Genomic DNA, 25,519 nt, shown 5'->3' on the forward strand with positions numbered 1-25,519 from the left:
TTTTTTTTCTTTCTGAGCATCGACACCGGTAAAGAAGGATTCACGTCAGCACGGAAATAAAACGACTGTTTACTGTTCACAATGATGGAGGATGAAGAATTAGAGTTTGTGGAAGATTTGGAGGCGATATTACACCTTACTCCAGAAGTGCAGGTGGCCATTGAGCAGGTAACTGATGAATTGGCGTTGTTTCTGTTTTTAATGAAGTGTCAGAGAGAGCATACAAGCTGTCAGCTGCTGTCTTCTCCAGAGATGCAGTGTTATACATCCCCATTAATGCTCACAGTTTCAGTCAAGTCTGGTTTATTTATCATGTTACGTATTAGTTTACGTGGATAGCAGTTGTCAAAACTGACTTTAGTTTTAAAACGCCAGACCAGCAAACGCAGATTTGTCATTGCTAGCTTGTTATTTGAAGACAGGTGTCAAGAGACACCTTGACACAACCAGGGGTTTCTGCATTTAAAAGATGAATAAAAAAAATAATTTGCAGTGTAATGCAATTTAAGAATCGTAAAATGGACTCCTGTTAGTCTGTAACGTTAGTATAAAATGCTAAGAAAATTTAGCTTATGTTTATACCAAGGGCTTGCTGATAGTCTAGACATATTAAAAACCTCTGAAAGGGTTTTATCTCTAAAAGAGTTATTGCGTAAACATATTTATATAGTTAAACTGACTATTAGTCCACAAATGCATAATGAGTAGATGTACAGTTTGGAAAAAAAGTATGACTAAAACACCAACATTGCACGTGCAGAATTATTTAATAATTTAATGGTAAATCAAGCCATATTCATTCTTCTACTATCTCCACTGAATCCAGCATTAGTTTAGAAATCAAGCTGGATCTCTTGATCTATTTGTTAAGGTGCCACCTGAACAGATTGCAGTGTTGAAAAGCTTTTTGGTCACTTCAGACTCACAGAACATCTTTAGATATTTTGTGGCCACCTGGTCCTCATTCAGCAGAGCCTGTTTTTCTGGTCTTGGCTATTTCATACGTTGTCTGCTCGTTTGTTTTAGGTTTTCCCCAGCCAAGACCCTTTGGATCGAGCCGACTTCAATGCTGTTGAATACATTAATACATTGTTTCCAACAGAACAGGTGAGTCTGAGTTAGAATATTTGAGCAATGTGTTTAGGTCACCCTTATTGATGCAAGTTACCAAAAATTTCTTTACATTACTACAGAAATTCTGTTCTATTGAATGTTCATCTTTTTTTGCCACTAGAGGGCATTATGCTCTCCAAGCATGAAGAAGTGACTAATATGATGTTGATCATTAAAAGAATCTAGATTTTATTATGGTTATGATTTTTTGGGGTTTTATTTTTGTAGTCTTTGGCGAATATAGATGATGTGGTGAATAACATTCGACTTAAAATAAGGTGAGTTTTTATTATTTAGACCCTGACAGGGTCTGCATGGATATACAGAGGTTGTTTAGGTTTTCAGTAATTAATTTGGTATTGTAAATAATTATTTTAATCAGACGGCTGGATGACAACATCAGGACAGTAGTGAGGGGACAGACTAATGTGGGGCAAGATGGCAGACAGGTGAGTCCTCTGATTACACATTCATAATGTCATTAACATTATATATATATATATATATACAGTATTGTTCAAAATAATAGCAGTACAATGTGACTAACCAGAATAATCAAGGTTTTTAGTATATTTTTTATTGCTACGTGGCAAACAAGTTACCAGTAGGTTCAGTAGATTGTCAGAAAACAAACAAGACCCAGCATTCATGATATGCACGCTCTTAAGGCTGTGCAATTGGGCAATTAGTTGAATTAGTTGAAAGGGGTGTGTTCAAAAAAATAGCAGTGTCTACCTTTGACTGTACAAACTCAAAACTATTTTGTACAAACATTTTTTTTTTCTGGGATTTAGCAATCCTGTGAATCACTAAACTAATATTTAGTTGTATGACCACAGTTTTTTAAAACTGCTTGACATCTGTGTGGCATGGAGTCAACCAACTTGTGGCACCTCTCAGCTGTTATTCCACTCCATGATTCTTTAACAACATTCCACAATTCATTCACATTTCTTGGTTTTGCTTCAGAAACAGCATTTTTGATATCACCCCACAAGTTCTCAATTGGATTAAGGTCTGGAGATTGGGCTGGCCACTCCATAACATTAATTTTGTTGGTTTGGAACCAAGACTTTGCCCGTTTACTAGTGTGTTTTGGGTCATTGTCTTGTTGAAACAACCATTTCAAGGGCATGTCCTCTTCAGCATAGGGCAACATGACCTCTTCAAGTATTTTAACATATGCAAACTGATCCATGATCCCTGGTATGCGATAAATAGGCCCAACACCATAGTAGGAGAAACATGCCCATATCATGATGCTTGCACCTCCATGCTTCACTGTCTTCACTGTGTACTGTGGCTTGAATTCAGAGTTTGGGGGTCGTCTCACAAACTGCCTGTGGCCCTTGGACCCAAAAAGAACAATTTTACTCTCATCAGTCCACAAAATGTTCCTCCATTTCTCTTTAGGCCAGTTGATGTGTTCTTTGGCAAATTGTAACCTCTTCTGCACATGCCTTTTTTTTAACAGAGGGACTTTGCGGGGGATTCTTGAAAATAGATTAGCTTCACACAGACGTCTTCTAACTGTCACAGTACTTACAGGTAACTCCAGACTGTCTTTGATCATCCTGGAGGTGATCATTGGCTGAGCCTTTGCCATTCTGGTTATTCTTCTATCCATTTTGATGGTTGTCTTCCATTTTCTTCCACGTCTCTCTGGTTTTGCTCTCCATTTTAAGGCATTGGAGATCATTTTAGCTGAACAGCCTATCATTTTTTGCACCTCTTTATAGGTTTTCCCCTCTCTAATCAACTTTTTAATCAAAGTACGCTGTTCTTCTGAACAATGTCTTGAACGACCCATTTTCCTCAGCTTTCAAATGCATGTTCAACAAGTGTTGGCTTCATCCTTAAATAGGGGCCACCTGATTCACACCTGTTTCTTCACAAAATTGATGACCTCAGTGATTGAATGCCACACTGCTATTTTTTTGAACACACCCCTTTCAACTAATTCAACTAATTTCCCAATTGCACAGCCTTAAGAGCGTGCATATCATGAATGCTGGGTCTCATTTGTTTTCTGAGAATCTACTGAACCTACTGGTAACTTGTTTGCCACGTAGCAATAAAAAAATATACGAAAAACCTTGATTATTCTGGTTAGTCACATTGTACTGCTATTATTTTGAACAATACTGTATATATATATATATATATATATATATATATATATATATATATATATATATATATATATATATATATAATACATGCTTTATAAGCACTAAAAAACAGCCAATGTTAATAATAGACATGTTGATTAGCAACTTTCATTTTACAACTTTCTTTCTTTTGTGGAGCACAAGATATTTTGAAGGATATTTCAACTGTTTTCGGTCAAATAAAAGGACAATAAAGGTCAAACAACATTGGTCCTCACTGACTTTCATTGTGTGGACAAAAAGACCTACATTCTATTACACTCCACAGGAGAAAGAAAGTCATAGAGGTTTGGAATAACATAGAGATGAATAAACAGTTATTGAGTCTTCAGTTTTGGGCAAACTGTATGTGTTTTTGTACTCTGTTATCAAAATATTGAAGTAGTTTAAGAAGCTTAAGAACGTTCCTCGTGGTGAACCCCTCTGTCCACTTCACAGCGGCTCTTGACACTGTGGTTGTCTTGTGCATCTCTTCCGTCTCACATCTCTGGAAGTGACCAAGGCTCTTCAGTGCTCTTCCCATGTGCTGTCTCTTCCTGGAAAGGAAGGCGCACTTTACTCTGAATTTCCCTGTTCTCAGCAGCAATTCCATTCCACATTGTGGTTTAGTGTTCCTGCTATTTCTTGGACCAGGCTGGAAATGTTGATTCAACACAGATCCGTTTCTTAATCAGAACGGCAGGCTGAGGTGAAATGCGACCCCTTTATTGAGATGTAGAAAGGCAGCGTGGTTTAGACCTGCGAGTGGGTTCTGCTGTTCTTGAATTACCCAGCATGCACCGCTTGTGGAATTTGGTTGTGTCTGAATGGATCGCCGCAAACGCTGGGCCACGAGTCTCACGGCCCGTAACCTTCGGAGTTGTTTCCAAAGAGCAGAGGAAAAATCCTTTCAGCAGATGGAGCGGCGGGGAAGTGTGGATTACACATGTAGCTCGAGGCTGGGAGTGATGGTGGAGACCGAGAGAGAGAGGACTGGAAAGACCTGCTGCTTTTTTCTTTTTTGTTTAGTCTGTGCAGTATTTATCAGTGAGATGGAGACATCCGTGTCTGGAACGGGATCCCAGGGGTCTGCTTGATGACATTTCTAGCTGTGTGGAGGAGGTGGACGGATGTGTTTGTCTTAGCCAAGTATATTCACGTTCTCCCCTGTAGGACAGAAAATGCTAAAGTTAGAATTGGTCATTGGGCATCTTATTTGCGACTGAGTCAGGGCTCTTTGAAGTTTGGCTGAAGGGCCTGATAAATAGTATCTGAGACGGTCACAACACAGATGTTCACCCAGTTTAAAGACCCAAACTCCTCTCTGGTATTGTTATTGTGTGCCTGCTGTGTAGATCCTAGTCGTTTTTGTATCATTGAGATGTGTGTGTGTTATTAAAAATGTAAAATACTTTTTAGTTTTCATTTTAGCTTTCAAGTTTCTCAAAAAGGTCTTAAAATCAGAGCAAAGTGTCTTATTCATTGCATTAAATGATGCATGCACTACAGTAACTGAATATCATCCTCAGTATGTTTGTCTTTTTTCTCCCCAATACAAGTATTTAAACATTCCTAAAAAAACTCATTTAAGTTGTTTTACTCATAAATTCATTCCATGTTTAGAAATTCAAAGACTGTGAAACTGGGAAAAAAAACAAATACTGAGGAAAATTCTCTTTTTTTGCAGTGTGATCATAAGATGCAGTGAAAGTTATTTCCATATTCTAGTGGTTGGAAGCTATTTTAGGGGCTTAAGATGTTTAGTTTTGTAAAATGAATTAAAATGAACGGGAGATCTGTTGGAAATTGTTGAAACTTTGAAGTGTTGCTAGTAGAAGCCATTGTCTGCTCTCTAGACATTTATATTTAGAGAATATATTGACGTATTATGTTCCCTTCGATTTATTCCTTTACATTTTTGGCATAGTATTAAAATCTTAAATTTACCTTCATAAAACCTACTCAAACGCAGGTTTCCTTTTTTTTATTTTTGGCATTTCTAAGTGGTACTTTAGTTTTTTAATGTCTATGTAGTGTTAATTTTATTTCAGCTTTAATTTGAGTTATTTTAGAGCATCTAGTAAAGATAAACAAAATGGAAATGAGTAAACTAGCTGAAATAATTAGAATTTTGAAAAATATTTAAAGTGTCTGTTTATTTTATTTCAAGTAATGTTTTTTATGGTTTTCTCTGATGTGGATTTAGTATAATAACTAGCTGGTCTCCACACTTTGTTCTGTTTACTAGGAAAAAATATATTTTAGTGTCTTTGCCCAACTTTTCTAAACAAGATTTTGTGGTTCTTATCAGAACATTTACAGTGTGTGGAAAGCACTATTCTAGTCTATTGTTAACTGACAACAATGTATCTGGAAATATTATCTGAATTGGAAAAGCAGTTGGCAATGTGGGGAAACTTTTTAGATGTGTGATATCATTCAGGATGGGAAATTAAACAGTGGGCCGATGCATTTGGCGCATATTAATTTAGGACAACCCAAGCTTTGCCTTCTTCTTTGTCACATGCAGGGTTTGTGCTAATATACATTATTTTCCTCAATGCTGCAGACAGTTCCCTGTAAAAAGTTTGCCATGTTGTTGTTGCCAGATGGAGCATTCAGATGGAAGGTTTATAGCTGTCAGGGAGCCAGTTGGGATCAGGATGTCTCATGTATTTTTTGGCATCTGGAGCTGCTTATTAGGAATGCTGAGAAGGAGCCTCCCCAAGAATGTAGTATAAATATTTAATCTAAACACAGGATGGAAAGTTTACTGCATGTGTGGTTTTCTATCAGTCGTTATAGACCAATCCCTGTCTGTCCCTTTGGAGTTGTTTTAGTCATTTCTTAAAATAAAAGAAAAACCCAACACTTGTTTTATTGATTTAATGCCTAGGGTTTTTTTTACCCTGTATTGCAAACATTACAAAAGCAGAGTGGAGTAATAAAGTTGACTTTAATAATGGATGAAATAAAAACATGATGGACACAACATGCTTGATATATTGCAAAACAATGAAAATTGTAGCTCTGAGGGTTAAATAGAGGGATTAAAGCCAGGCGCCGTTCTTCATAATATTTTCAGCATTTTGGAAATAATTACATACAGTATAATTACCAATAATGTATATGTGAAAGGCTGTACATGATTGACAACATAATCACTGAGGAGCTAATCACACAGTCTCATTCCTGCCTGTCAGCATCTATTAAACTGTCCTAATGACCAACACGTTTCTTTCTCAACACTTCTACATTTTCTTCAGTGGAGTCACAACACTACAGGGAAATGAAGCATGCATCCCAGCATCATCCGTGTCGTCCTATAGTCTGTGGCCTGCCTGAACCATCTGAGGGGAGGGGGGGGGGCATCCTGAAACTGCAAATAGAGTCCACATGCGTAGCAGCTGCTCTCCTTCCTGCCAGATCCAAATAAACCTCTTTCTCGTTCTCCTGATCAGCAGTATAAGAAGGAATCCCTGGGACTGTCCTCCAACAAGCAGTCCATCTTTCTAACCTTCAGAAATCAGTTCTGGATACACTACAACAACATGGCCCTTTTAAACTAGATGCATCCCAGTTAACACCTGAGTTGTGCTTCTTATTCTGAGCTGTTAAGTCAACACTGCAATTTGAAGAATCCTTTCATCGAAAGGACGATGCATTGCTGTTAACACTGTGTGTGTGTGTGTGTGGCTCAAAGCATCTCTGTGTTTTGAGGAGGCTTGTAAAAGTGGCAAATTCCAGGGGGCAGCTGGTGCCGGCTGTTAGCATTCCATTTGCCTGTGAAGAAGCGAGGCAAAAGACACGGCCAAACTCTCTCTGCTCTCAGCCCAGGCATGTCTCTCTAAATACACTGGCAATGGCCAGTATTCCCACTCACCCAGTGCTGCAGCTGCTCATGAAAGAAGTAGTAATTATGCATTGTCAGAGTCCAAACACTTGCCGTGTGGCTGCAGTGGGAGGTGCATTCGAGTGGCCAGGAAGATCAGATCCCATCCGGGCCGAGGCAGGAGCCTTGTGATGTGGTGGCGTCAGGTAGGGCAACATGTGGAAGGGCCAACATTGCAGCTGCTGTAGTCTAGGCCTGCAAGAATTTCAAGTAAAAAACTGGTTTCTTCAGGCGCTGCGGTTTGTTCCCCACCCTGGTGAAGCGCGGAGATCTTCCTGCTAAAAATAATATAGTGGCTGGAAGGTCAGGAGGCCAGGCAGGAAGCATGTTCATTAAAACATCATTCAGCCTGTGTTTAATATAAAATATGAGTTCATTATTAATTGCTTTTGATGTGGCTGGGAAGATTTAGATCGAGGGTCTGTTTTTCTAATTGCCTAGTCTGAAGGCGATGAAACCAGCCCAACACAAACTCAGCTCAAGCCAGTGAACTTCAGGTTGCTGTTTCACAGAAAACAGCGAACTGACAGCGAGCTGTAAGAAAACGCTACCGCGGTGCTGTATGGGTCATCTTAGATCTTTTGTCTCCTCTTCCAGGCGCTGGAGGAGGCCCAGAAAGCCATCCAGCAACTCTTTGGCAAAATCAAAGACATCAAAGACAAAGCGGAGAAATCAGAGCAAATGGTGAGTAAAAATAAGCCCTCCAGACAGGAACCTAGTCATTTAAGGACTGAAAGTCGACCCAGAGTAAATAGCCATTCACCACCCACCCACCCTAACAGGCTGGGTAACCGAGGCACGAGAAACTGTGACATCCTGTGGTTTTTGTCCACAGTGCTCTTTCTGAGCCCAAGGTAATGCACTGGCCATCTGTGAATGTAATGCAGTGCAGATCAGAGGAAAGCAGGAGAACAATAGCAAAGCTTTAGCCCTGTGTCTTCAATATGGTGAAGCCATATAAAGAAGGAATGCATGATGTGTTAGTACCATATAGGTTATTGGCTTATATTAAGATGTTTTTAGTATTTAATAAATATTAATAATAAATAGGTTTTCATATTAAATTAATAGTAATTGACGTTTATTTCATCTACTTTCACATCTAGATTGCCTTTGCCATCATATATAATAACTGTTCTTGATAAGTATAATCTTTAGCAAATGAATCTACATTTTACACTGTGTAATATATTACTGTGACATTATAATCTTTAATATTGTCCATTTATTTGTACTTTTTTAATGAAATTCTAATATAATAATGCACCGTTCAAAAGTGCTGTTTTTTATTTTATTTTTATTTTTATAAATAATACTTTTATTAAGCAAGGATGCATTCAATTGATCATAAAGACCATACATTTAAATGTTGCAAAAGATTTTGGAGTAACGGCTGCTGAAAATTCCGCTTTAATGTCACAAAAATAAATGACATTTTAAAAACGGTGATTTTCAGTTTTAACAATAATAATTGCATGGTAAGCATGAGACTTTTTTTCATAAAATGTAAAAACCGTACAAACCCCACATTTTTGATCGGTATTATACAATATATAATTTGATATCATATAATACAGTTATAATAAGTATCAGTAAAAAATGTAATATCTGTGTATCTCTAATGTACCTAAAAATGTGCTTCAGGTGAAAGAGATCACACGGGACATCAAGCAGTTGGACCACGCGAAGCGTCACCTGACCACCTCTATAACCACCCTCAATCACCTGCACATGCTGGCTGGCGGTGTGGACTCACTTGAGTATGTTTATTCAACATCCCTTCTCCCATGATCACTCCATTTGCTCCGTGTGCTAAAAGCTTGTCTTATCCCACCAGAGCTATGACTCGAAAAAGGCAGTATGGAGAGGTGGCCAATCTCCTTCAGGGAGTAGTCAACGTCCTCGAGCACTTCCAGAAGTACATGGGCATCCCCCAGATACGCCAGCTCTCAGAGAGGTACGGACGCAAACCTCCCTCACACACTGTTTATTTGACTATATCATGGTGCTGAGAGTCTGTAGATCCTGTTTATGTTTACTGAAGATGCAGCACAGGAAGGAAATTTGCTTCACAGTGTCTCGTTGTTTACTTTTTTTCCCCAGCTCTTTGTTTTTGGCCTTTCCCAGAGGAGGTGCTCTCTGTGGTTTGGGTGGTGCAGTCCATGTCCCCTACAGGCTTGGAGACAAGGCTTTTTGTTAGGAAAGAAACGAGGCTCCGGTCTCTATGATTCTGCACTTCCCTTTGCTTGTTTATGTTGGATGCTCTGATAAAGCTGTTGTTTCATAAGCAGATGGCAAGGAAGTGTGTTTGATGTGGAAAAACGATTCCCCTGATTGTTCCAGGTTCTAAATGTTTCTCTGGAAAAGCATGCATCCGCAGTTCCTTTTCAATGCCCCTGTAGTCATGTTTACCCCTTTGGTTCGTAAGACCTCTCACAGACGGACCTCATATGTTAAACGCCGTCCTTGAGTGATGATGAGAGTTTGTTTGGTTGAGCATGCATTTGTACGTCAAGCGAATCCAGTGTTTTGTTAAAACAGCATTTAAGTTTGCCAAAGTACATCAGTGGTTTCTGACCGCTCTGTGACTCTCTGTTTTTTTCCCCCGTCCGTTTCTTTTGTGGTGTAGAAAGAGATTATATTTGATGAGGGTGGGGATTGTGCCTAGGAATTTACAATGTAAATAATATTAGCTCCCCTTTGGTGATCAGATAGACTGATTTCAGCCATGTTGTTTTGAACTACACAAGCTTACCACATATGAAGTCTGGAGGAAATTCTTGTGATTTTTGTGATGCTTAATATTAGTGCATGCCAAATACGGAGAAGCTGAGATGCTTTCGTTCTGAGCCCGACTGTCCCTAAATGGAGATGTCTGGTTGGTTTTGAGGAGTGGCAGTGATGTTTGATCAGGGGCGGCAGCTGAGGGATGTGCTGCGGTTCAGACACTGTCGAAGTCTTAATGGAGCTGGTGAGAGAGCAAATTGGCAGCCATGTGCCACGTCGAAGACCGGTGTCTGACTGGCAAACGCATGTGTCTCCGTCTCTCTTTCACTCACTCTCCCTCTAAGTATCTTGTTTATTTTGGATGGCACTTGTGTTGAGTCCGCTTGCGCCAGCAAATAATCCAGAAATGAAGAGAGCATCTTCGAATCAAGTCGTGATTCACCCAAATGCTTTTGACAGGATTGGGGCTTGCTTTACACTGCCTCTTAGATCGCTGAGACTTTGGTCCAAAGTACAGTTTGGCCTTATTAGTTAATACAAGTAGCTGTTAATATTTCTGACTCTGTTCCATTTATTTTCCCAGTGACAGTTCTTCTAAGAGTTGCCATCATTTAAAGAGATCTAGTTAGTAGGTTAGCTATTCTCTATAAACTTTTAATGAAATATATATATTCTTAATTTAGTTAGTGTGTTCAGTAGTAGCCTATATATATATGTTAATACAGAGAATATTTGTTCTAATGGAATTGGTATGAAGGATTGTAAAATTTCATTTGTACTGCTCTAGATTCCAACATTTTGGTATCATGAATTTATTGCTTTTAAAACTCGCTGGACACCAGGGAATCCTGAGACCACCAGGGGCCTGTACCATGATGGTAGCTGAACAAATTCAGAGTTACAGGATAGGTTTTGAGTTGACAAAACCAAACCTCTCCAATCCTGCTTTGTTGGTACCATGATGCTGTTCATCAACTTTCTTTGTCAACTCAGGCTTTGATCCTGAGTTTGTGGAGCGCGTGCACATGAATGTGTGACATCACTGGCGAACAGCCAATCACGAGCCTTGCAACAAAAAGCAAGTTTGATTTACTTCTCGCGAGAGACCCAGCGAGATTCAAAACTAAAGGTTAAAGGTTTTGCTAAAGGTTAAGAGATTGACGAATATGACAAATTTAAACAGGACAAATAAAATAAATAATCTTGCTCTATCAGTGAAGTCACAAGTGCAACTTGTTAACTTAGTTCATACATTTGAAAATATATAGTGGTAGAGACTACAACATGTAAGGTCAGATTTTGTATTTTTTTAAATCGTGCAATCTTTTGATACTACAACTTATTTATATCACATGATCGGTATACATTTATATTTATTTAAAATAAACGATTTATAATAACTGTTTAACTATAAATCATAAAATTATTATTATTTTTTTTAGCATTAGTGACATTTAATTTGGAGCAAGATAAACTGGAGTGACTTTGTGTCAGACATGTGTCACTTTTCTCACATCTGATTGATCCAACTTCAGTTTGAGATCTCTAACCCAGAACATAACCTGCCCAGGAGCAGGTTAGCTTTGGATTGTAAGTTACTATGGCAATGAATGCAGCTAAAAGCCAAGCCACTTACATGGTACCTAAAACCCAGGATTGGTGCAAACTAAACTGAAACTTACCTGGCTAGCCAGCTAATCCAGCTTCATGGTACAAGCCCCAGGTGTCTTGAGTTGTAAATACTCACCCATTTGTTTTGCTCCTCCTCAGAGTTAAAGCTGCACAGAGCGAGCTTGGCACGCAGATACTGGCTGACTTCGATGAGTCTTTTCCTGCCCAGGGGTCAAAGGTACAGATGCAGTGCTCTGATGAAAAGATCATAAGTAATCGCCTCTCAGTATTAGTGCATAGTAACTCTCTGGATCATTCCTGGGACACATTTAATTTGATATTTACAGAAATCTGGAGGTCCTAGCATTGTTCTCAGAGATGCCTGCTTGGTGGCGAATGTCCTGGATCCTCGGATTAAGCAGGAAATCATCAAAAAGTTCATCAGGCAGCACCTTTCAGAATACTTAGTACTCTTTCAAGAAAACCAGGATGTAAGTGAAACCTTGTGTGTCCTGTACATGCTGAAATTGTGCTGTACTGTCTGACTTACGGTCTGTGTTCTGAGTACAGGTGGCGTGGCTCGACAAGATAGATCGGCGCTATGCGTGGATCAAGCGTCAGCTTGTGGACTATGAAGAGAAGTATGGGCGAATGTTCCCGGAGGAGTGGTGCATGACCGAACGCATCGCTGTAGAGTTCTGTCATATCACCAGGTACTGATCAAACACCTCACATTAATGCTGCATTCACATGATGTTGACCTGTGATATCTGTGATGTCATTAGTCGGATTTCCATCCACATTTTTAAGGAAATATCGTGAGATAGAATGTCAGCTATAAATAAAATGATTCATGTTTATTCAGATTTTTGATGTAAGAAATTCACAACTTAAACTTAATGTAAAATTAACTAGAATTGATCTTCTAATTATTACATTCTATGAAAGCTTTGATTTATGTGACGTTTAATAAAAACATTCAAAATGTTTTTTTTTTTTTTAGTTTAACTAAAGATAGTTACACATATGTTCAAATTTGAGTGAAGTAAGATTTCTTTTTGTCTGAAAGAAATTTATACTATAACAATTATTTGATCATAGTTTTGATCAAATAATTGCATCCTTGGTTAGTATAAGAGGCTTTTTTTTTTTGTAGTTTAACATTTAAAATAACTATATCTGTGTACACTATATTTTGTAATTGTATATTATTATTATTATTATTATTATTATTACTTAATCCTCTCACATGTATTGAATGTATTTTTTTTACCTTATTTTATCAAGTCATATCTCATTGCCTCAATAAATTAAAACAAATAAAATAACTATTAAAAATAGTACCTGACCTCAAACTTTTCATGAGAAGTTTATATTGCTAGCTCTACATTGAAAAAAAAAATCCTCAAATTTTTTTGTTCTTTAAAGTTTAAAAAAAGGGAATTCCTAGTTGTAGCATTTATAGTGATTATGTACTTTGCTGTCTTCAATAACAAAGCCAGACATGAACACATTTTGGCGTAATGAGTGCTGCCATAGAAACAAATCATTTTTGAGTCTGTAGACATGAGCAGGTCTTGTAATTACGGTAATTCTGACATGATGTGAGTGTAGCATAAATCCTGATTATCTCCATTACCCTATAGAGAAAATACACCTGGGGTTTACATGTGCATTTAGTGGTTAGCTTGGAAGACTAGACATTAGGCAGCACACAAATATGGCATGATTTAGCGAAAGACATAACTCTGCGCAGTATGACATGAATGATTAGATGGAAAGGAACTGGTTACATGTCTGGGATTTCAGTAGTGGTATTGACAGTCTAAAGTAGGCTATGTGTGTGTATGCCCGTTGTCTATAGTCAAATTCCTCTCAAGAGAGTCATTACAAAACCCTCCGTGCCTGGAAAGAACATTTGAGGTCCTCTGTAATCCTCTTTTTTTGACAAAGCTTTATGTAAGAATGGATCTACCACACCATCATCTTCCTCCTTCTTGGGCTTATTATCTTCTCACAAAACGATTGTTTTTCAAGCTGACAGTAACTGGATCTTGGCTTTTGAATACAACACTGATCCATTGTGGTTTTTTTGAACAGCCAAAGCAGGCCTCTGCACACACTGTCCTATAAAAGCATTGACCTGAAGACTTAGTCCTACTTGGCACATTAGGTTTCGCTCACAACTTTGTCTATGTCTGTGTTTCGTTTGCTCATCAGAACCGAGCTGGCCAAGCTGATGCGAACCCGTGCCAGGGAGATCGAGGTCAAGCTTTTGCTCTTCGCTATTCAGAGGACCACCAATTTCGAGGGACTGCTGGCTAAGCGCTTCTCGGGCAGCACTTTAAACGACGGGCCTGGGGTGAGGCCATGCTTGCTGGTTTACAGGCGAACACAAAAGGATTTTACTGGAGTGTGAACATGCTGGGAATCTTGCTCTTGTGTGATGTTTGTCTGTGTTTCCTTTGCTTTCTCAGCAGAAAAAACCTGAGATGCCTTTAGAACCAACAAACCCTTTTTTGGAAGACGAGGACAACGGATCAGAAAAGGATGAAGATTTGGATAGAGTGAGGCTGCTTATCTTTATTTGCGCTCTGTTATGCAAGCATGACCACATTTGTACCATATGCAGTCTACTCCACCCATCTTCTGATAGAAACTGATACCGCATTTGGTGCCATTCCAACATGCAGTTTACATTTCTTTCTAATGTAGTTTGATTTGACTCATCTGAACTATGGCCCGGATCAGGCGCATATTATCTGCAAATTATGTGTTATGAAAACAATCATGTTTACAAGTCTTTATTTGCCTTCTATTTATCAAACCCTTAACATGTACTTTTAATATAACAGCTTGACTTTGGCTCAGTTATTGCATACTTATTTCCTTTTATCTTCAAATTGGCAATGATGTTCTCGGTATCAGGTGTTGTAAGAACATTTCTGGTGATTTGGGTTCCTCAGAAGTTCACCGTTATCACTGTGGTGTTTCGCAATAGAATTTCCTTCCACTTTCTCCATTATACTGGTGCCACTGTAGCACAAGTTAGGGTTGTTATCGTTGAGTAAAACTAAAACCAGAAAAAGCATTTTCATTGCTTGAAATTAAATAAACAATACATAATAAAAAAAATTGATAAATATATACTTAAACTTAAGGACAACCTTTCACATTCTCATTCAGTTTATAAAAATAAACATAAACATGCTTTATTATAATATAGAATATATAAGTGTGTGTGTGTGTGTGTGTGTGTATATATATATATATATATATATATATATATATATATATATATATATATATATATATATATATAAAAAAAATTTCATTTTATCAAACTTATTTTTAGTATTTTCTGTGATCTTATATAATTTGTTTAATTGTTAGTAAATAAACGAAGTAATAAATATAAGTTACAACAATACAACTAATGAAAATTTTATTTACATTTTTTTTTAATCAACGTTATTTTTTATGATTATTTAATTTAATCTAGTTGCCAAGGTAGCAATTCCCTTTTTTTTTGTTTCACTTGAAGTAAAATAACTAAAACTATGCAAAACTAAAACTGATGAATACATATTAAATAATTAATCAGATGTCTATATATATAAAACTATATTCAAACAACATTTAATAAAAAATAACAAAATCAACTTAATTATTTTAAAATTAAACAAAATGAAACTATAAAACCATAAACCAACATCCAATAAATAAAACTATTAAATAAATAAAAATATAAATGATAATAAAGTAACAATGGCACATTTATTCAGAAATTCCTGATTAAGAAATATTTGACTGTTTCCAGCTCAAGAAGCCGAAGGCCCCAGACAACCCCTTCCATGGCATTGTGTCCAAGTGCTTTGAGCCTCATCTCTACGTTTACATCGAGTCGCAGGATAAGTGAGTGGAATCTCATTTAATATTGTGCACAGTCATATCAAATATGTCACACAATAAGAAGTCCATTCATTTCAGGGTCATTTAAGGGTCCTCCTCACCAACCCCCATTCTTTATGCACTTGGTTTGTGATCTTCCATTTCTTGTACCCCCCACCTTTTTAGTAGTTCCCTTGTCTGACTCTCTCCGCCTCACCACTGAGGCGAAAATGGTTCCTATTAGCCATTAACCACACATGCTGCAGACAGTCTGAAAACAGCAGCTGATTTCATTCTTTACTTGCCTTTTTCTCATTCTTTACCTCTCATTTTGCTGCTTACCCTCTCTCTAAACCCATGAGGCTACCAAGCAAAGGGCTTCTTGTAAAGGCCCTTCTCTGACCCATGTAACACTCTGCTGGCACTGCCTAAAGCAGAATGACCTTTCTGTTAACAAAGGCTTGCATTATACCAGTTCCCACTGACCTGCCTGGCATGAGTGTCCACATTCTTCTCTTGGGGTTAGCATCTATCTGATTACTCAGTGCTGAGAGATGGCCTATTTACTGACCTGACAACACATTGCTGTTCAAAGCAAGTTTAACACATTTAGATTTCAGTCATAGTTAGATGTGGCGTTAGCTTTCACTTTGTTTTTTAAATATTTTTCAAATTTGACAATGCAAATATTAAGTTTTTATTTCTATTTTATTTATTTTTATTTTTTTTAAATTGTCCTTCAAATGGGTTCCCCAAAAACTTTGCAGATATTTATTTTATTATTTTTAAATTTTATTTTATTTCTTTATTGCCCCAAAAATGTCAACCTTGCAAATGTTTTGCAAATTAGTTTTTAGGTTGAAACTAAGCACTACTGAACACATTAAAAACCTCTAGAACTTAACCCATCCAGGTGTCTTTGATAACACATAAATAAATGACCACATATGTACAAATTCATTAATAAAAAATAAAACGACCAATTAAATTCCTGTTTTTTTTTTAGTGTTCTATTACTTTTGTTTTTCAAAGAATTATGCAGATTTTAGCTCTTAATAGTGCAGGAAATGCGGCCAAAGTCTAGGCCTACTATCATTTATCCTTTTGTTTTCTGTCTTAGAAATCTTGGCGAGCTGATCAACCGTTTTGTAGCTGATTTCCGGGCACAGGGTCCCCCTAAATCAGGTACAGATGAGGGAGGCGCTGTGCTCCCCAGCTGTGCAGATCTCTTCGTGTACTACAAGAAGTGTATGGTCCAGTGCTCACAATTAAGCACCGGAGAGCCCATGATTGCTCTGACCACGATCTTCCAGAAATATCTGCGCGAATATGCATGGAAGATCCTCTCTGGGAACCTACCAAAGTGAGTCGAGCCACCTGACTGGTCCTTTTTTCTGTCTTTCTCTCTTTTTGATAGTTAAAGTTTATTCCTCCTAGTCACTGGGGATTTTATTTGGCGTGTTATGCTGTGGTGATGCTGGAGAGGACAGCGAGTGGTCGTCTCTGTGTGGTCGCATTTGTGGGGTTTCTCTCTGCCATTCTTCAAAGGAAGAAAAATCCCCACCCGTCGCCTTGTGTGGTTTACCACGTATTGTCTTTGGGAGTTTCAAAAAAGATCTTTGTTTTGGAGAAGCTGTCTTGTGGTTTCCATGCAGTCTTTCTTGTGTTTCTTTTAGTGGGAGGGCCGGAGGGTTGAGTTAGGGTGCTTTGGTAACTATGTTTGTGCATGTTTGCATGCAGGACCACCACCAGTAGTGGTGGTCTGACCATCAGCAGCCTGCTGAAGGAGAAAGAGGGATCAGAAGTGGCCAAGTTCACAATGGAAGAGTTGTGTCTTATTTGCAGCATCTTAAGCACAGCCGAATACTGCCTGGCTACCACACAACAGGTCACCCACCACACATGCTTCATTCACATGGTACAAATGAATAGGTTTTTTTTTAATGATGCAAATGTCCTATATCATGTCCACAGCTGGAGGAAAAGCTCAAGGAGAAGGTGGACAAGACCCTAATGGAAAGAATCAACTTAACTGGGGAGATGGACACCTTTAGCACGTAAATACGTCACATTAATTGACCCTCAATGCTAAGAAAAAACATACTAGCTCAAGGAAATTAATTACTAGTAGTTAAGTAATTTTCCCATAAATCTCTCTGTTTGGCAGGGTAATCTCAAACAGTATCCAGCTCTTGGTTCAGGACCTGGATGCTGCGTGTGATCCAGCCCTCACAGCGATGAGCAAGGTACTATTTCAGAACCAAAGCAGTTATCTGACGATATTCAAGTTTTATAGTTTCATTTATCATACCTGCTGATATTGGATGTTTAATTGAATAGGAATTTTAAAATCACATTTGCTTTTATCTAAAACTCACTTCATTTTTTATAAAAACACTAATTTACTAACACTATTGAATGTAATCTTTAGCAAATCTCAAAATGATTATCCATTTCCATATTTTACTTTAGAATGCTGCGATGTCATTTATTTTTATATTTTCAGCTTTTATTTTAATTTCAGCTTAAGTTTCAGTAATTTTGCTATGTGCTTTTATCATTTTTATTATTTTTTTATGATTCTGTTCAGCTTTAATTTTTATTTTAGCTTACAGGTCCGTTTAATAATTTTTGTGTGTCAGTATGTCATGTATTTTTTTTATTTCTTCTAGTTTTCAGTGTTTTCATTTTGTTTTTCATACAATATTTATATTTCTTTTTAATTCAACTTATTTCAAATTTTAATAGTTTTAGTTGGCAGTAACGTTTAAGAGTGTCTTCAGGATTTATACTAGCCTTGAAGTTGACTTTGTGTATGTTTGCACAGATGCCGTGGCAGAGTGTGGAACATGTGGGAGACCAAAGCCCGTATGTGACCTCTGTAATCATGCACATCAAACAAAATGTGCCCATCATTAGAGACAACCTGGCCTCCACCCGGAAATACTTCACCCAGTTCTGTGTTAAATTCACCAAGTCAGTAGCGCAGCCACTTACTAATCAGTGCAACAAAGCTTTTTCAAAACCCAGTGTTTGCTAAACTCCTACTGACTGTTTTACCCATTTGTTTCAGCTCCTTCATTCCAAAGTTCATAAACCACCTGTTCAGGTGTAAGCCAATCAGCATGGTTGGAGCAGAGCAGGTAGGTTGAGATTCAGACACTAGGATGTTTGGGTTTCATGGACCTTCAGAACACATGACCTTGTTTTCTTTCTTCTGAACAGTTACTCCTGGACACACATTCCCTCAAGACTGTTCTTCTAGACCTCCCTTCCATTGGCTCTCAGGTGGTCCGTAAAGCCCCGGCCAGCTACACCAAAATCGTGGTTAAAGGAATGACTCGAGCAGAGATGATCCTCAAGGTGGGAAGATGGCATTCACGGTCGGTCATTAAACATTTGAGAATTCGCTCAGAACCAAATTCTGTTTTAAATGGGCCTCCCTGATGAGAAGCTCAATACAGGAAAGGCTTTAATGATCAGCTGCTCATAAAGCTCTGCATGGTGCAGCACTCGGTTGGAGTTATTTACTAAGCTGTGTGCGTCTGGGTTAATGAGCTCTCTGTGAGAGACGGGAAGTGTTCACATGCCTTGGCTTTCCTGCCTGCAGCCTTAAGCTTTCCACAGTTTAAAAATCCTAACTCATACAGTAGATCTACTTATGTGCATATTAGGGCTGCACGATGTGTAGTTTAAGCATCGATATCGCGATGTACGAATCCACGATAGTCACATCGCAGGATGTGCGATGTAGGCTGTTGTAGTTGATCCGTTATTAATTAACCTGCTCCCCGGCCCATGACGAATGTGATTCACAGAGAGAGCGAGAAGAGAGAGCTCGAGAGAGAGAGAGAGAGAGAGAGAGAGACACAGAGAGAGCGCTTCAAACAACACGAGCGCTCTCTTGCTCTCTCTCCCTCTGCTGTTTCAGACAGCAACAGGTCAATAGTTTTCATAAATGGTCTGGAAAGGCTGACAAATTTAGTTTTGAACATTAGAGTATGTCTCCATGAATTCAGTAGCCCAAGAAAAGTCATGTTTTCCATGAAATGTCCCCTTTAATATTATGTGCAGCGTAGACTGATGTTCTGGTTGGACGTCTGAGCTATCAAATACAACAGGAGGAACGGATAGCTTGTGCCTCGGTGGATCTTCCACCCCCTGATCTCCAGACCCACCTTCTTCTCCCTGACCCCTATCTCCAGCCCTACACATGCTCCACAGGCTTTTATTAGGCTCTCCGGGGCTTTCCTGCTTCTGGTCTTTTAACTGCCTGGAATTCAGCCTTAATCCTCCTAATGCTCATACTGGGTTCAGCCCTAATTGTGCAAGATCATGCAAAGATCATTTAGAAAGGATGAAAAACACTATAAAATACATGGACACTTTGAAACGTCTTAAAAAAATAGATCATGCTGTTATTTCCAGAGGTTAGTATCATCAATGAAACAAATTTGATTAAATTGTGCTGATTTAAGTTCTCTTATGGAAATTATATTACTTTGTCAACACTTTCAAAGAAAGTCAAACCTGAATCCTTTTTAAAGTTTTTATCAAGAACAACTTTATATAGGTTTTAGATTATCTCTTTTGTAGTATTTCAACTTGTTGTAGTATTTCTACATGAAAATAGCTAAGGAAGCAGGACTGGCTTTAAAAAAGCTATTCAACTTAAAGGTATGGTTCCCCCAAAAATGAAAATTCTACCCTCACGTTTTTCAAACCCATAAGACTTTTGTCCATCTTCGAAACACAAATGAAGATATTTTTAATGCCACAAATAAGGCTATTTACTTGATGGTCAAGAACAAACCTCATTGGTTCTCACAGAAGTTCAAAATGTACTTGATGACACAGAAAAACAAATGAGTTTGGTTCTCCTGTATCGTGCAAGCACATTTCAGCTTCCGTTTACTATTTTGGATGAGCTTTATGTTTGCGTGTTGATCAATACTTATATGTAAATAAAAGCATACATTAATTTGGATTCATTAGTAAACTTTAATTGGTGGAACAGGAAACCTCTCAGATTACCCTAAAAATATATTCATTTGTGTTTCAAAGATGAATGAAAGTTTAATAGTGGAGTAATTGATTTTAGGTGAACTATCCCATTAATAGCAGAGTTGTCAGTTATCTTTGTCCTCCGTACCTCTCTAAATAAACCCTCATTGGTCTGACCACAACTTCAGCAGCCAAATTTGATGAACACATTCATGGTCTGCTTAAGAAACCCAGCCTTGATCGACTTGCATATGGTGGTTCTTCAAAATCGGTTTAGTATTTAATGATTGGCTTTGTTGGGCCCCAGTTGCCTCTCAGGTAATTACTTCCATCTTCATCAGCATTTTGCTCTGCGGTTCCTGGAAGAGCCATTCATACTTCAATACACTCCTCAACATCAAGGCATCTGCTGCCATGTGGCCCAGCAAATCAGCATGGGTTATTTTTGGTGTTCATAACAATAGCACAGCCGTTTGCCACCTCAGTCTCCCTTTGTCATCGCCGTTTCTTAATTGCTGCTGAATTACATCAGTGAAGTGTGACACCCGTTAAGCGGTTTATGAGTGAAATAGGCCCTTCGTTGCTAGTGGTGGCTTGGCTGTCCACATGACGCTCATTACAGGGTAAACGTGGAGAGTAATCTGTTAAAGATGTCTTCACTTTTTCTCTCTTTCTTTGGCGGGTAACGGGTTCCTGCCCATCCTAAGGCCCAAACCTCAGAGAGATGTGAAGCTGATGGAGGCAGCTTGAGCCAAGCATGCTGCTGCTGCTGCCTGTGAGACGTGGCTGTTTTCCACAGTCTTCTTTTTTTTTTCTTGCCTGTCTGACTCCAACCCCCCCATTGTGGCTCTTTTGGAAATGAACGGAAAGGCAGACTTTCTCCCCCTCCTCTCGTTTTCTCTGTTCTTTCTTTCTCATTTACAAGGTAACTACAACAAGCCTCCTCGAGGCTTTTCCTTGGCCTGTCTCCAGGACGGTCGCTAAGTAAATCACTCTGTGGTAAGAACGGAACGTTTAGAATTCAAGACCATCCGAAAGTGTTCCGTGTCCCACTTTGCTTTGACCCTTATTCACATTTCCTGGCTTATGCCTTCGGGTACTAAGAGTAAAAGGAAAAGAAAGAATAATGGGTATTGTATAAAGGGAAATGTTGCACAGGATGCTGATTAAAATACACCCCCCCCCCCCCCCCCCCACACACACACAGTCGTATCTGTCAGCCATGTGTTCTTCTGCCCTCTTACAAAACTAAATAGTTGCAAGATATACAGTTAAAAAAAATTCCCCTCCCACCCTTGGAGGAAAAGAAACCGATTCACAATGCAGGCCTGTACCCCGTTTAACCTCTTTTTACTGCTCAATTGAGATTCTCATTATACCCCACAAAAAAAAATTACCGGTGAGGCTAATTCAGCTTCATTCAAGCATAGAGTAATTACACTGTTAAAAATAGACACTTTTTTGGTTTTTGTCTTTGTTTAGTGTTTTATCTATCAGATCACTGTTTTGTTGTGTCCTGTTCCCAGAGCGGTGGGTCTCATGTGGTAATGTTTCATTTTTTAAAAGAGTTTGGAGAACCCAGCCGGAGTTTAGCTGACTTGTTTCTTCTCACCTCTCAGGTGGTCATGGCCCCTCACGAGCCATGCGTGGTGTTTGTGGACAACTACATCAAGCTCCTTGCTGACAGCAATCCTGAGACTTTCCAGAAGATACTAGATATGAAAGTGAGTCTGTTTATTTGCATCAGGGATATCGTCCTCCTGTTTCATGAGATCACACCATATTTATATATAAATACAGATACATACTTGTATCTATTTAAGATCTCAAGATTGCACTAATATATATATATATATATATATATATATGTATATATGTATATATATGTGTGTGTGTGTGTGTGTATATATATATATATATATATATATATATATATATATATATATATATATATATATATATATATATATATATATATATATATATATATATATATATATATATATATATATATATATTTTTTTTTTTTTTTTTTTTTTTTTTTTCTCATTTTATCAAACTTATTTTTAGTATTTTCTGTGATCTTATATAATTTGTTTAATTGTAAGTAAATAAACGAAGTAATAAATACTACTACTCAACACACACACTACTCAAAAGATTTTTCCTATTTTAAAAATGGCTCTTCTGAATTTACTTTTTTCAATTAAAAAAAACTCTGAATATGGTTGTATATATGTTTCTGTTTGAATATATTTTAAAAACTGAATTTATTTCTGTGATGCAAAGCTGACGTTCCAGCATCATTACTCCAGTCTTCAGTGTCTCATCATCCTTCAGAAATCATTATCATTTTGATTAACTGATTTACAAGAAGCATTATCAATGTTGGAAAGTTGTGTAAAAAATAGAAAGCTTTTGTAACATTATACAAATCTTTTCCATCACTTTGAATTAATTTAATGCTTCCTTGCTGAATAAAAGTTTTAATTTCTATCCAAAAAAGAACTCCTTCCTGACCCTGTACTTTTGAACGATGATGTATAATGTTACAAAAGCTTTCTATTTCAGATAAATAATACAGTATTAAAATATTGTGTGTGTGTGTGTGTGTGTGTGTGTGTGTGTATATCTTTAATTTAGAATTTGGTGAATAAACTATATGTCCAATTTGTGAGCAAATCATTGTGTCGATTTGGGTCAGGTCTAATTGATTCATTCAAGAATCAAAATTACTTTTAAAAACACCTTATCCAATTATGACAAATCATCATTGAAATTCATTGGTAAAAAGTTTTCCCTCTCAATCATTAGGGTCTGAAACGGAGTGAGCAGAGCACCATGCTGGAGCTGTTCAGACAGAGGCTGCCTAATCCACCATCAGGACCAGACAGTGGCCCATCATTGACCTTCAGCGCCCCCACCCCTGAACAGGAATCTTCCCGTATCCGCAAACTGGAAAAGCTCATCAAAAAGAGGATTCAGTAAATCAGAAGGATCTTTATTCCCATCAATATACTAATGTGAGCGCTCTGTCTGGATATTCAGTACTGCCTGACAGCACGTCTCCACTCCAGTTTTAACATGCTGAAAATGGCGTGTAAATAGTACTGCTATGTCTTCTGTATGTATTTATGTTCTCTGACAGATCATGGTTTAACTTTGTGGCTTTTATGACTTGCATTACTATGAGCCTTATAATTCAAGTCCTTTCCTGAACCTCAACACATTACTGGCATGTATGAGTCATTTTGCCGTCCCCCTGACCCCCCCTTCCTTCACTTTACAACACTAATACCCACAGTGTCATTTACTTTGCACATTTCTCTGAAATATGCTTGCATTTAAAGCAGAACAGAGGGCAGTGTGGCTCAGAAAAGTAACCTGCTGCTATTCTGGCACAAAGTCTTCTGTACTGGGATTTCAACATCAAGATGATTTAAAGCCAACTTTTTTGTAATTGTCCCCTCACTATAACCGTAAACGGCTGTGTGGAACTTGGCTGTTGCTCTGGGTAAAGGTGCCTGTGGAGTAAGAGAGTGAGGTCTCAGAGGAGCTTGGGATTTCCTGTCTCCTGCTGAAATGACAAACCAGTTGTTTTCGGTTTTGAAATACTTTCCCAGGTTGAGGTGAAAAAAAAAAAAACATATTGTAGATGTTTTAATCCTACAGGAGCCGTAAGGGAGAAATATTTACACCCACGCTTTCCCATGGTAGACACATTTTCCCTGTGAACAATAAGTGTGGTTCATGGGAGATTATTGGAATGCAGTAATATTAGTGTGAACACTGAGGATACATTCTTTTACTTTGCGTCATCTGCTTGTGTAAAGGAAGTAACTGTTTTTGTCTATTATTCAACATAACTTATTTTATAGTCCTTTTAATAACTCTGGAATCGGGTTACTGTAATCTTAATCATTTATCCATCATCACCTTCTCTTTCATAATTGTTTATTATTTGCACATGGCTTTGTACTTGTTAAAAGGCTTCAACAGCAGTGCACGTCAAAGCTAAAGTGTTTGCAATGAATGTATGATTTATGCGTGGGATGGGCTACTGTAATGCAATCTTATTTGCATTGATTTCTGCTTTGATTTATACTTTTGATTGCTTAAAATGAAAACATTCCTGCCGTCTGTGAATAGGACAGCATCTTTTTAATATCAACTGCAGATATAAATTCTTGTCAATAAAAATCTGTTGACTGTATCGCCTTTGACTAAACTGTTGTTTTTGACATTATGTATGATTGATATATGAATGGACGGACTGACTGACTGATGGATAGATAGTTTAGTTTTAATTTTTTCTTTACTGATTTGTGTGAAACATTTTTTTTTTCTTCTAATGCTGGTGAAGCTGGCCTGTGTTTAAAGGGAGGGCCTCCTGTCTCTCTCTAATTGGCACTCCAATCAGCAGTGGGAGGCAGTTTTAAAGGCGTCTCCCTTCTAGCAGGCGCTTGAAAACAATGAACGTCTTTGAGTGTGGACAATTTTGAACGCAGGAAGGCTGACAAGAGGGGAAACTTGCAGTACCTTCCCCGGCGAAGACCACCTGACTGAAAAAACAGGGAACTTTTTATTTAACATTTTATTCTGACTTTTTATACATCCATTTTTTTTACTTTGCGACAACAAGCACAGTTGCAGCTCCTTCAGATCTGCTTTTCAAAGGAGCGGTGAGCCAGCGCCACGAAACGGATTATCGACGATCGTTCACGGCATCACACAGAACCTCCCGGATCACTGTTAAACCGCGTTGCCCGCAAGAACAACAGATAAAGACCATTTTGCACATAATTCGATTTGACTGCGTTATTTGAAGATCTTGTGGAACTGGCCCGCAAGTGTTGAGCAACTTTAAAAGCAATGGTGGGAAGACTGAACTTGCGGAACGTGTGTGACGATGATCCGCTGGAGATGAATTTGAAAGCTGACCGGCCACTGGACAGTCCTGACTCCGGTCTGCCCCCGAGCCCGAGCCCGAGCGTCTGGTTACTGCAGGGCACTGCGGCTGGAACCCCGATCACAGAAGACGAGAACAGAGGGACAGCTGTGGTATGATTCTTTAATGCACATCCATGCTATTAATAGTACAAAAAGTACATTAAATATTTATATGTATCTA

General features: G+C 38.2%; 2 protein-coding genes across 3 annotated transcripts in view; both read left to right on the forward strand.

The window, feature by feature from the left end:
* On the forward strand, positions 1-24,601 carry LOC127972416 (vacuolar protein sorting-associated protein 53 homolog). 2 transcript variants are annotated; one of them, XM_052575884.1, is made up of 22 exons: positions 1-168; positions 1,027-1,107; positions 1,342-1,391; positions 1,496-1,562; positions 7,753-7,839; positions 8,800-8,915; positions 8,993-9,112; positions 11,653-11,731; positions 11,841-11,984; positions 12,064-12,206; positions 13,714-13,855; positions 13,971-14,060; positions 15,314-15,408; positions 16,505-16,747; positions 17,125-17,272; positions 17,359-17,441; positions 17,552-17,630; positions 18,212-18,360; positions 18,458-18,527; positions 18,610-18,747; positions 22,008-22,112; positions 23,203-24,601. In XM_052575884.1, the coding sequence occupies exons 1-22, from the start codon at positions 82-84 to the stop codon at positions 23,374-23,376; spliced, it is 2,490 nt and encodes an 829-aa protein (XP_052431844.1). In that variant the 5' UTR covers positions 1-81; the 3' UTR covers positions 23,377-24,601. The 2 variants fall into 2 exon arrangements, with proteins under 2 accessions (XP_052431844.1, XP_052431845.1); XM_052575885.1 differs by having other exon boundaries at positions 13,974-14,060.
* Positions 24,602-24,764: 163 nt separating this feature from the next.
* The window catches only part of rflnb (refilin B), a 2,579-nt gene continuing 1,824 nt past the window's right edge, over positions 24,765-25,519 (forward strand). Inside the window, exon 1 of the mRNA XM_052575888.1 lies at positions 24,765-25,449. Within this exon, the coding sequence (XP_052431848.1) occupies positions 25,261-25,449 (189 nt within the window). The 5' untranslated portion in view covers positions 24,765-25,260. The remainder of the gene's footprint in view (positions 25,450-25,519) is intronic.

The sequence above is a fragment of the Carassius gibelio genome, chromosome B15 (assembly GCF_023724105.1).
Source record: "Carassius gibelio isolate Cgi1373 ecotype wild population from Czech Republic chromosome B15, carGib1.2-hapl.c, whole genome shotgun sequence".
Classification (NCBI taxonomy): Eukaryota; Metazoa; Chordata; class Actinopteri; order Cypriniformes; family Cyprinidae; genus Carassius; species Carassius gibelio.